Genomic DNA, 13,291 nt, shown 5'->3' on the forward strand with positions numbered 1-13,291 from the left:
AAGATCTGACCTGTGAAGTCAGAAGAACATTGCAATACTTTATTTTATAAAACTATGTATGGAAGCATCCTAATTCTTTGCTTTGAGCATCTACCCATCAGTAATCTGTTCTTGTTAATAAAAAATGAACTAAATGAAATAATGTATTGATCTGGGATCCTACAGGAAAGGCTTTAATATTGTTCTCTTTGATTAACTGTTAGGAATTCAATAGAATGGTGATAAAACAATTAACTTCTTTTTATGTCCTTACAGTTCTGAACTTTTGCCCAAAATGGCCAAGCAAAATGCTCCGTCACTAATTGAGGTTGTAAAAGAAGTTGCAGAGCAGCAGCATTCACAAGCATCAGAGATAGAAAAAAGCAAAACAGTTCTTTTCCAATTGCAGGTAGTAACCCTTATTTGGAGTAGTATAGGTCATTTAATATTTTTCATTAGATGAGGAAGTATTCTTATGAACAGGAGAAGCTGATGGTTCTTCATTTTTTCTAGGTGTTTGCATTTAAGTGTAAGGGTAGCTGTTCTGTTCCTGTGTGTAGCATTTAGGTTTAACCAAAACTGTATGTGTGTTGTTATTTGTTAGCCTGTAACATAGCTAAGACATCATTAGAGCAGGTTATAGCAGGTTTTATTTTTTTATTTGGAAAAAAACCAAACCAAACCTCTGAAAACACTTGAGATAGCAAACCCACAAAAACTCAATACAAAGGTAAAGGTCTTTGAATTTTTCATTGTGTTTTCCTGAGAAATTAATGGAAAAAAAGGATTTTAAAAGCATCCTTTTTGGGAGATTTTCACGAGACTATAGTTTTTTCTTAGAATCTTTTTCACACAAAATACTTTTTTCTGTGTGTTTGAAGTGGGAGTCCTAAATAGTCATTAAATACTGCTTTTATTTAGCAATATTTTGTAGAACACGGGTGCATGTAGTTTTTGTGAAGGGTATGTAATAATTTCTGGTTTAATCTCTCACAGAAATTCTTAAGCTTTCAATTATTATTTAACCTTTGAGATCAAGTTGCTATTGAGAGACTTACATTTAAGTCTGAGGAAAGACACAATAGCATTCAGGCATTTCTGAGCACGGGAGAATGCAAACGGAAATAGTAGAGTTCCTATTATAACATGTTTGACTAGCCCTACAGCTGAAGTAACTGAGGTTTAAAATTTTGTACAAAGATAGCTTCTCTGAAGGAGCAAAAACTTCTATTCCTTAGGAATATCAATTGACTGGCCACACCTTGCAAGAAGCTTTCTCCCTGTTATATATCATCGCATAATATAGTACGATGATGCTGCAACAATTAATTTGTGGTCAAGTAATTTAAACACTCATACCTATTTTCTTCCTCTTCCACACCTTTTTCTTTCGAAAAAGACCAAACCCTAAGAAATTCCATACATACATTACTCTTAGCAGAAAAGCAATGTTAAATAATTAGGAACTTGAAGTCCGAATGCAGAACTGCTTTTTCACCTTTATGTCTATTCCTTTGTGTGCGCATCACAGAGATGTGGGAAACAATTTCCTGTCCAAAATTGAAGATCGTTGCCATTAAGAACTTTCGCTTTCCTCTCCTCAGTAAATGGTAGCTCGCAGTGTCACAGGCCCTGCTAAAACTAACTCAAGGTTTCCGAATTAAAAATTACACAGAAACTTTTTGTTCTTAACACTTAATAATGTCTTAATGTCTTCAAGACATTGAGTAAGAGATTTCATAGCCCTCGTAATGCTTCCATTAGGGAAAGGATAATAGGTGACATAAATCACTATGCTAATTCTCTCACTTAATGCGCTGCTGTTGGCTGTTACTTTGGGTGGGATTCGTTAGAGCTGGCTTACATCACGTACAAGTCAGATGTTAAGCCTGTATTAGTCATCTAGGCTCCCTTGGTAGTCATCAAAGAGATAAACATTTCTGAGGCAGCAATTCCACCCTCCCGTCTTAGATTTACAGGTAGACGTGGTGCTTAGGGACAGGGTTTAGTGGTGGACCTGGCAGTGCTGAGTTAATGGTTGGACTTGATCTTAAAGGTCTTTTCCAACCTAAACGATTCTGTGATTCTGTGATTTCTTTTGATGGGTTGAAGTACTATTTCCTGGAGTTGTTCACTACTTCTCATCAGTGAGAAGGGGGTTGAAAATAGCTGGGATTAATCCTACTCTCAAATACTACTGTGATGAAGGCAGGATTAACAACTTCAGTAGAACAGGCTAGTTGAGCTCCATTACCCCAAACACCCATCTATGTGCTTGTGCAAGTTTGTAAGTAATTTTTGGCATCATTAGTTATTTTTAGTCTGATTAGGCCTTAACCAGATTCCAGCTCTAAACAAATATTAGGGTTGGGTTTTATCTGTCAAGTCCTACGTATCTTGCAAATACGAGGAATGTAAAGTACTTTCAAGGGTGCTTTATTTCATATTTTAGACTCAATCTAAGGGGTAAGATAGTATTCTTGCATTTTGCCTCTAAGGTGATGATTTTAGGAAATGAAACTAAAGATCTTCCATTCAAGCCACATTAAACAAGTGAAAAAGAAGACTCTGTTGAATAAATATAAATTACAGTGTTTAACTAGACACCTAGTATCCTCTCCAAAGATGTTCTTAAGTGAACACTGAAATACTTTACAGGAAAAGTTTCAGGAGCTAGAAAAAGAAATGGATTCTATTCTGTTAGAAACGAAGATGGCAGAAAGGGAAATATACCTGCAAAATGATGCCATAGAAGTGACAAAGTATCACTGTGAAAATCTGGAGGCCCAAGTCAGAGCCCTATATTCTGACAATTTAAAGCTGAGGTGTGATGCAGAAACAGTACAGGAAGAGTTTGAGATGACATTTGCAAGAAATAATGAATATCGGGAAAAAATAAAGGCTCATAAACATCTCTTCTGGGAGGTGGAAAGTAAAATGCCGGTTATGCTTGAGCTTGCTGAAAAGAAAGCTGTTGTTAAAGAATTAAAATCAAAGAAAGAAGAGATAATGCATGATCTCCGGAACCCAGAAGGATCCGTTATAAAACAGGTGCAGGTACACTATTTCCTCTTTGATTCTTTTCCTTGTGTGTAAAGTAATTTTGGCATAGTTTAGTTAATATGATTATTTTGTTTTATTTATTTTATTTATTTTATTTTATTTATTTATTATTTTGTTAATACGTTTATGGTTCATAAGGGACTGACTAAGGGGAATATAGATCACCTATAATGCTACATTAATTTAAGAAATTCTGACTTCAGTATGCAGTTAAAAAATCATCAGCCATTGTTATCTGTATATTATTGTAAAAGCCAGGTCCATTCTATGTGATCAAATGAACTCAGCTATGAAAAACATTACAGAGCTGTAAATTAAACTATATCATTGCCAAACTATTTGTGGGCTTCTTTGGGTTGTTGGAAAAACTTACATGGAGACTTTTCAGAATTCTGTGGAACATTGCCATGTTATATTTTCCATGTAAGAGCACAATATTTTTTAACTACAGTTGAGCTCTTTGCCAACAGGAGGTAGATTTGATGAGGCAGTGATAGAAAGGATAGAGGAAAAAGATATTTGTTTTGCTATTATAGTCTAACACTGCTGTTTTTACTTGACCCTATTGCAATACTTATTAAAAACTACCACGCAGGATTTTTTCACCACAAAACTTTACCAATATATGAACAAACACAGATATGAAGTTGAAATGGGGTCAGAGATTTCAAGTCTGATGCAACTTGCGTTACTGAAAATCTGGTGTTACTCTGTTAACGTAAACTGATGAAAATTAGGTTGTACAAGCAAATCTTTAAATACTGACAAATAAAGACTCATTAACATTGTATTTCCCTATGAGAAAGAAAAATCTATGTCAAATATTGCATTAAATATTATTTGATTTTGCAATAAATTACATTTTAAACAAAATTAAGACCACCAAAATGAGTTCAAATTCCTGTATGTTGTAGTTGTTTGCATATTTCAGCTCAAAGGTGTATCTTCTTCAGTATCTAAAGCCATGTTATAAATTATTTTAATTATTAATTTTAATTGCAATACTTAAACTATTATTTTAATTATTACTAATGATTTTAGTGTGAAATTGTTTATTATAGATCTTTATCTCATCTCTGTTAATGAAGAGAGACTGTTAAAATGTGACAATCTTAATAAGATTAATAGATATACTGTGCAACTTTTTGAGGGGATTTCTGTGTCTTGACTTACACCTGCAGGAAGAAATTACACTTTTAAAAAGGGAAATCACAACATTGAAAGAATTAGTAAACAAAAAAACAGATTTACTGGAAGAAGAGAAAAAAATGCATGCTAAGCTTAGAAAAGAAATCGAGGTGAGTCGTTTGAATAAAATACGATTACAGTTCTGACAGAATGTAGATAATGCAAATGAAGTTTCAGGTACTTTATACACTGTTGCTGGCCATATGTTATTCAAGTATATACCGTAACCATACTATCCTAAATTCTTGATAACTGGTAGTCTTTCTAAAATTCAGTGCTTAATTGCTGTCCTGAGGAAAAATGAAGTTAAGAACATTTTTTCCCAAGTCTTTTAAGAAGGAGTTCAGCTGTGAACTTTTGGAATGATGTCCTGAAAAGAAAGAGGTCACTGAATAGTAGTAAGGCAAAATGCGCAGTTTTTTATTTCTGTAGTACTTTTGAAATACTTTAAATTTCACTGCTGACTTGATTATTCATGACTTGTCTCATGGTTCCTGATAACTCATCAACGGGAAAATCAGTTGCACCAAGAAAATAGACTTCCCATGAATCTCCCTAATTTGAGCTGACATTAAATTAGGGATAACACAGCAGCTCCTAATTAGCTGCCAAGATAAAATTCTGATAAATAGTTTAAACCTTCTCTTTTTAAATAATTGAGCTGTATTTTACATTCTGTTCCATACTAAAATACTTTGTATGTCTAGATAGTTTTTAGTTTGGAAGTTTCACATCATTTATCTTGTTAGTTCAAATAAATGTCACAAAATGTAATGAGCAAAGCTTGATAATATAAAGATTAACTGAGCCAAGGTTAGCTCTATTGCCCATTGTAAAATGTAAGCGGAAAAAGAATCATTTTTCATGTGATAGGGAACAGCAGAGAATTTTAAACTGAAAAGAAAAATACAGCCACTTTAAAATAGGTCTGTGCTATTCAGCATCTGCGAAAATATTTTATTATCAAGGCAACATCCTCCTAAGTAAGTTCTCTAAACCCAAAGTGAAATTGGGCAGCTTAAAAATAATGTTCTGTTCTGTTATCAAAATCAATTTAATTAAATAGTGAAGGTTAACCTGTTCTTCAGTCGTTTGGATTATATGATCTTTTTGTCTCAGAAGGAAGCAGGTTTAAAAATAAAATCTTTCATGGTATTATTTTCTATTAAGACTTCTCTGGAAAACAATCCAATTTTTAATATAAAAACTGACAATGGACAGGCAGTGTTATTAATACCCAGCTCTCAGGGAAAGATACTCAATCCAAGCATGGGTATAAAGTGAGCTACTAGACACATGGCTGAGGTTCCACTGAGCTGCAGAGGTGGGTTTCAGCTACAGACTGCCGACACCTACATGTGGTTGTTTGAATGCAGAGGACTGCACAAGAGTCAGGCAAGTTCCCATTATAATCACTGGAGGTCTAGTCAGTGCAGTTGATGTATTCTAGAGATCAATTCAGTTGGCCATACATACGTGTTTACAGTACGGTGAGCTGTGTAGTCTGGTCTTTCTAGACTCTATGTTATGCATTGGCTAGATTTCTATTGATTAAAACAGGAATGTAGACACGTAGGTCACACATACACCTCTAAAGGTAGGTGTCTTAATCTGCAGACTGACCCACCCTCAAGACTGCAGCACTTCTCGTAGGACTTTTACATATTGCATGGGTTCTCAGCTTCTAGCAGTGCATGGGCCAAAAGTAACTGGCCTCCTTATAACCTCATGGACTTCAACAAGGCCAAGCTCAAGGTCCTGCATCTGGGTTGGGTCAGTCCCCAATATCAATACACACTGGGTGATGAATTCATTTGGAGTAGCCCTGTAGAGAAGGACTTGGAGATATTAGTAGATGAAAACTTGGACGTGACCTGGCAACATGTGCTTGCAGCCCAGAAGACCAACTGTACCCTGGGCTGCATCAAAAACCACGTGGCCAGCAGGTTGAGAGAGGTGATTCTGCCCCTCTGCTCTGCTCTGGTGAGACCCCACCTGGAGTGCTGCGTCCAGCTCTGGGGTCCCCAGCACAAGGCAGACATGGACCTGTTGGAGCAGGTCCAGAGGAGGGTCATGAAGATGATCAGAAGGCTTGAGCACCTCTCCTATGAAGACAGGCTGAGAGGGTTGTTCAGCCTGAAGAAGAGAAGGCTCAGGGGAGACCTTATTGTGGCATTTGTACACATAAAAAGGGCTTGTAAGAAAGATGGGGAAAGACTTTTTACCGGGGCCTGTAGTCACAGGGCAAGGGGCAGGGGTTTTAAGTGGTTGAAGGAGGGTAGACCCAGACTGGACATGAGGAAGATTTTTTTTTTACACTGAGGGTGGTAAGAGACTTCAACAGCTTGTCCAGAGAAGTTGTCATCATTGGAAGTGTTCAAGGTTGGATCAGGCTTTGAGCAACCTGATCTAGTGAAAGATGTCCCTGCCCATGGCAAGAGGGTTGGACTAGATGGTCTTTGAAGGTCCCTTCCAACCCAATCATTTTGTGATTCTGTGATTCTTAAATTTGCAAAGACTATGTGAGCTCCCAGGTTTCTGAGCCTCCAGATGCAAGCGAATCATCCCATCTGGTTAATGAATTTGCTGTTGCTGTAGGACTTCTGGAGCCTTGATTCAGCAATGATTTTAAGCACTCATCTAAGTCTGCCCTATACAGACCTATACTTATATGCATACAGAATTCCTGTTGAAGCCTCATTAATGGCTAAGCTGGTACTCAAACAGAATGTACTGACTCTCACAGCCCTGATGGTCCTGCTCCACCTCAGTATTATTTCTGGTTTCCCACAAAGATTTCCCCAACTAAGCACATCATGCAGGAATGTAATTGGGAATGCCTTTCTAAAGCAGCTGAATTTTGGAAAGTTGAAAATTATCGATGAAATGTATTTCTGCAAGGAAATTTGTGCCTAAGTGTCCTTTTTTCCAAGGAAAGTCAGTGATCTGACATTGCTAATTAATAAACCCTACAATGAATTCATAACTGGGATGCTACTCATCAGGCAGGGCACTGATGGACTTTTAGGGCAGCTTGTTGACCTTGTCCCGGTCTCCTTCCTGAGCAGCAGCACCACCATCCATCTCTTGAAGAGCAGAGCCTGTTCCCAGCCTTGGACAGGGATGTCAAATCAGGGTGGCTACATGTGTAGGGACAAGGATTCAGTCGCAAAAACTAATTCAAGACATCCACAAAAAATAGAAAATAGGTTGTTATGTAAAAGTGATAAAAAAAAGAAAGCTCAAAAGACTGTCTGTTCCCCTGCTGCCCTTTTTCCCCCACATCAGTGTGCGGCTCTTTTGTTCTTGGCAGATACTTGTCTATCCTGTCCTTGAAGGACCCCAGTGTTGGATATTCCACAAGTGCCCAGATATTTTTTTTCTAATGGTTAACTTATATGTACACACATCCCGGTAAAACGAGCAATGTTTTCTCTCCCTTCTGTCCACTAAGTATTAGTGCTACCTACCTCAGCAGATGTGCCAGACAGTTCCCAATAATGATGCCAGAGACAAGTTTCTAAAGAGAGCAGATAATGTTAATAAAATTCATAGATGTTTGTGTCATGCAACACAGTCCAAGTGATGTTCAGGTCCTGCAAGCACACATTCAGATGAGTGAATCTGACAGCATCCCTTGAAAAGTTGTGAAGGATGATAGTGAAGAGCCAGGCGACATGAAGAAAGACAACCCATCACCAGTAAAAGAAGGCAGTGTGATTTGTAAAACAGAAGTGAGGAAGAGAGTGAATTATACCTGAGATTTAGGCAGCAGGACTCACAGGATATCAGTCACTGGCAGTGCTGTAGTTCTGATGCAGCTGTACACCATCATGTGTATGTTAAATACAGTGTAATAATGCTTCAGTAAGTAGACACAAGAATAATTAGGCACTACCACTCATATGCCATTCAAACTAGGGTAGGTAAGCCCAAATTTTCATTAAGTGAATACCCGTTATTTCCATTTTTATTGCAATGAATGTTTCATGCTTTTACATTCTGGAATGCAAATCTTCAGAGGGTTGTCTGCAGCAGCCGTTCTTTACATAAGGCACCAATGAGGGCAAAACTGACACAGCACTGCATTGCCCCAGTATTGCCTTTCTAAGGAAAACATACCTTAAGTGCAGTGCAACAGTAAACATGCTACTACAGCCATCTAAGCTACCTCTTGTCAAAGCACACTTGTCAAAGAATGAAAATCACTTCCTTTCTCACCTCTCACTCCGGAGCCTGAAATCTTCCATGTACAGAGTGGTGCCACAGCTGTGAGATGCTGACTCTGGGTGGGATTTACTTTGTTAAATTTTAGACATCTACAGAGCAGATACCTGCATTGAACTCCTCACTTAAGCTCTTAGTGGGACAGAGCTTTTCTTTCCCTTAGTGGGAGAGAGAGGCATGATTCATGTTGTCCTAAAGCAGATATCTGAAATAAGTCAGATGCATTGCCTCCTAGATGTCTGTGTCTCTTCAGTAGCTATAAAGTGAACATGGAATGACTTGATCAAATGTCAGAATCTGCACTTGGACAGAGTTATGTAAGCTGAACCCACCTCTGTAAATAGTTTTACTTGAAAGAAATGTTGAAGTGAATTTTATTCTATTTTATTAGGTACAGAATAAAAGATATGATGCAATTCTAAAACGTCTGCATTGTCAACTGAACAAACTCCATTCAAATAAAAGACAATGGCACTGGAACATTCAACAGTTGGAGAAGAAGGCAGCAGAACTGAGAAAGTGTCTTGGAGTAGGGGAGCTACAAAATAGCTTATAAAACAAACCTAACAAACCTACAGTGTGGGTAAACTTTTCCAGACAGAGGAGGTGGTTTTTTTTCTGGAAAAACTACAAACAGTAAATAGCCTGATAGCTGGGCCAGGGCTCACTGATTTCTTTCTTTTTAAAGTTTTTCTCACTTTGATTCTGTGGCCTAATCTAGGCTGTGCTCAATCTGTAATGCTTTGGAATAACTTTGATTTTTTTTTTACTGTAGCCAGAGGCTGTTCAAAAAGAAAGTTATTAACATTTCCAGGTGTTTTCAAAATATGTGCTGATTTTCTCTAAAAAGTAATTCGAAGTCAACCAGGTAAGGTTTGAGGAGTTCCCTTTTATTTGATTAGATCTCTGAATATTGAGATCTACATGTTTTTCCTACAGAGAAATTAGTATCAGTGTATATTTGCATTCTTGAGATACCAAAATTCCAGACCTTTTATCCACATCCTTTATTACTGCAACCTACTAAGGAACTCCGAGAGCACTGATGGCCTGTATTTTGCTGTGTGGGAAGTTCATATAGATGATGTTACAGCCTGATTGCCCTATATCGGCCAGCATGTCCTCGCAGGGGGACAAGTTGTACATAGGCAGGCTGTCCAGCTATAAAAGGTTTAGGAACAAGTATGCTCAGAGCTGGGCTTCAAATAATCTGACTTCAGTTGGTCTAATATGTGTTAGCAAAAAGGGATGAGTAGGTAAAGAGAGTACTACCTCTGGACAGCTTTTAAAATGGAACAACTCACCCTCTAGAAGTAGGAATGCATTATAGCTGATTGATTATAAAGGAACTTACTCTGCAGAAGATCTTAACTAACTAGTACCAGCCGTCTAATATAAGTGCTTAATGCTCATTTAAGAAGATTCTTAACATAAATGACAACCTATTAAAAATTCTTGTTAAAAAAATAGTGAACAGAAGACTTTTTTCTTTGACTTCTTTTTATTAGGCACTTGGCATTTGAGGAATTTACAGTACTTTCTCTATTCTTACACTTAAGGTAATAGCTCTGACTGGACATAACCTGAAACATTTATCTGCTCTATGGAAGCAGCTTTTAATTTGTTTTCTTGATTAATTTAGATTTATCTTTACTCCCGATTATCAAATGAAGACCTAAGAAAATTTAATATTTACTGTGGAAAATGTTGAACTGCTTATATATTGTTAGCTTAGGAAAACAGTTAAAAATGCAATACTGTTATTACTTGTGTTAGAACATTCATGTATATTTACATTTCCCTTAATATGTTATTTCACTTAATATAAAGTTATTTTAAGTAATATGCTGACTCATGAAGGCTCTCTCTCAGCATTGTTAGACTCTTAAGTTTGTTTGGCTTGGTCTTTTTCCTTTGCAATATTATCAACCAGGCTACTTTCATTAAAACAATGATGTGGAAAAGAAAACCTCAGTATCCTATGCTATAGTAACAGTAATGTGATACGAATAATTTGCTGTGTTAAAATTATTCTAACCTATTTTTTTTTAAAAGAAGACAAAGACATCTTAAAACTAACCCGTAATCTTAACTACTGTTCTGTTCTGTTCTGAAGTGACTCACACATTCATTGCTCACGAGTCCAAAAGCACCAACAGAACATTGAGTCTTACCAAGTATATAGTACATTACTGTAACATTACAACTGTTTATCCTTACACACAGGAAAACAGCTTGCATTTGATGCATGTGTATCTTCTAGATCCAGACTTAAAAATTTGAAGAATTTACTGCGTTATTGGTAGTTTCAGTGATTAACTCTAATTTACTCTTTACCGCTCTTTTTTTTTTAAATTCTTTTTTTAATTTCTAATTTCAATTTATTCAGCCATCCGGTGAAGTGAGTTTATTTTGTATCAGGTAGTTTCTCTCCATAAAAATACTTACGCGCTGTCTCCTGCAGAATTAAATACATCAAGCCTTCCAAAGTTATTGACTGTCAGATCTGACCAAGAGCTTTAGCTTGATGTGTCCCCCCAAAAGTGGTACAACATCCAAAATTTTCAGGGTATTATGACTGCGTGCCCTTAAACGTGCCTTTTACCACTGACACCATCTTGTTTTCATAATTAGTTTCTAATTATTTCTGAACCAGAACAGTTAATGCATCAAGATATGTTTTCTATCAGCTACACAAATTACTTCAATTTGACACTTACTACCATTTATAATATCAGAGATAACATTGCACTTTATTGCCAGTTGAAAACAACACTAGCAAATAATCCAAACCTTCTCATACAACAAAATGTCACACCTTTATTTTTCTTTTTGACCAATGAAGATATTAATTATTACTGCTTTGGGTATTGGGGCAGTTTCTACCTATCAACACATGTGCAGCATGATTCACTCATACCAAGTAAATGTATGGTAATGGCAAATATCTTGGACGTACATACCCAGAGGAAATGTTCTCTTCTACACAGAGGCCTTCCTATCATCTAAGGCCTAAGTTGTCTAATACTCCTTTTTGCTCTGTACTTTGCAAGAGAGCTCATGTTCTTGCCTACTGGGGCCCTCAAGGGATCTCAGCTATCAAAGGTGTATTCCTCCTTTTTCCTCAGTGTAAAATTTGCTTTTTCAGTACACATATTTAAATGGACTAAGCTTATCTCAATTGTGTCTCAAATACTCTGGTAACTACAGAGGATTCCCCTACGTCTAGTAATGCTGAACTCCATATCAAGAAGAGCCCTGGCTGTTTGTGATTCCCTCCAATTCCCATCCTGGTTTTCCCAAGAGGAAACTCAGCTGTGCAGGCAGGAAAGGAGCTGCTGCATGGTTTAGTTGCATCCCCATATGAATGGTGGGAGCTTTGGAAATTAAAGTACACCTCAGCTTCTCAGCTTTCCTGCCACAAAACGTAGCAATAGTTCAAGTATTTAACATGTATCAGTGCTATGTATAGCTGTTCTGCTCTCATTTAATTAAGAAAATATGCTACAACTAATTTTATCTTTAATTCCATATAAAAAAAATACTAGCATTGGTCATAATACCAATACCTGTGGAATTCTGCGATGGATACCCCCTTCATATATTGGAGTTTCTTTAACAATTATCTGTGGAAATGTGTTAGCTAGTCCTTAATGCATTTTACTTATGCTTTACTTCCTATATAAAAGTATGAACTCTTTAACACAAATGTTTATTACAAAGTGCACCGTGTCACAAAGAGTCTGTTCCATATCTGAAATAGTATGTTACAAGGTACAGACTGACTGTTATTGTCACCCTGCATCACTCTCATCCCACATAAACATATTATTTGTGTGTTTAACTCAACTGCCTTGACACCTAGTTGATTCATCTCTAATCTTTGAAGCTTTGATTGTCCTCAGTCCCCACCAAAGTTGTAGAAGTTTAGTCACTGAGTACACCTGAAATCTATATTTAGTTGTTTCATGCGCTAAACACCACATTTTACAGGACCACATACATTTTGCATACTTCTGATTTAACAGAAGTTTGTATCATACAGTATTTATATATTTTCCCAGGTGCAACATTTCAAATTTAGCGTTCAGTATTTAACAAATAATAAACATAAAAAAGGCATAAACATTTAGCTAGTGAATTGCAGTTAATTGGGAGAAAACCTTATCTAGGAAAAAACTCAGCTGAAACAAGGAAATATACATTACTGCCTTCTATCAGCATTCTGTACAACATACGAAAAAAGAAACGTATGTAGATTTTTTAACAATGTCAAATTCCAACAAACCCTGCAACCTGCTGAGGCCGATTTTTCTTTGGACAATGTTGAACAGTAGTAGGTTGTTCTCAGGGCATTTTTTTTCCCCTTGGGAAGCAAGCAAGGCTGTAGGAGAATGATATGTGATTTTTGGGGTATAACTCAGTGAATGCACTTCGTGTTCTTCTTACATGAGGCTCTCCCAGACCCGGGTGGAGAAGCATGCTGCCAAAGCCACATCAGTCATTTCTGAGGATGGATGTGGGCTAAGGGAAGAACTTCTGCTTCGGTGCTCTGCCGGCAATGGGAGGAGTAGTGAGTGACTGCCCACTCTGAACAGCAAGACAGAGAGCAAGCAGCAACAGACATGGAAATAAATAGGAGCGTGGAAAAACTTACCAGCCAACGAGTCTTACCCGTCGCTTAGCAAAAGTTTGAAGCATAGGAAACTGGATTTATTCCAACAATATAATGTAAATGCTTAGGAACACACTGGGGGAACTCCACACTTGACAGGAAAACGATACAGCTATTGGATCACGTCATGTGATGCAGCAAATGTACTGATGGGTGCTG

The 13,291-nt window shown here is 37.1% G+C and overlaps 1 protein-coding gene across 1 annotated transcript; it reads left to right on the plus strand.

The window, feature by feature from the left end:
* Positions 1-274: 274 nt before the first annotated feature.
* Positions 275-9,013, plus strand: CCDC122 (coiled-coil domain containing 122). Its single transcript, XM_075081917.1, has 4 exons — positions 275-388; positions 2,638-3,036; positions 4,224-4,340; positions 8,849-9,013. The coding sequence occupies exons 1-4, from the start codon at positions 275-277 to the stop codon at positions 9,011-9,013; spliced, it is 795 nt and encodes a 264-aa protein (XP_074938018.1).
* Positions 9,014-13,291: the final 4,278 nt, after the last annotated feature.

The sequence above is a fragment of the Phalacrocorax aristotelis genome, chromosome 1 (assembly GCF_949628215.1).
Source record: "Phalacrocorax aristotelis chromosome 1, bGulAri2.1, whole genome shotgun sequence".
NCBI lineage: Eukaryota > Metazoa > Chordata > Aves > Suliformes > Phalacrocoracidae > Phalacrocorax > Phalacrocorax aristotelis.

Excerpts from the sequence above, each read along its gene's own strand:
- CCDC122 (XM_075081917.1), top strand. The coding sequence starts at position 275 with ATGGCCAAGCAAAATGCTCCGTCACTAATTGAGGTTGTAAAAGAAGTT. Across the intron at positions 389-2,637 it reads CAGTTCTTTTCCAATTGCAG|GAAAAGTTTCAGGAGCTAGA; the intron begins GTAGTAACCCTT and ends AATACTTTACAG. Across the intron at positions 4,341-8,848 it reads AGCTTAGAAAAGAAATCGAG|GTACAGAATAAAAGATATGA; the intron begins GTGAGTCGTTTG and ends CTATTTTATTAG.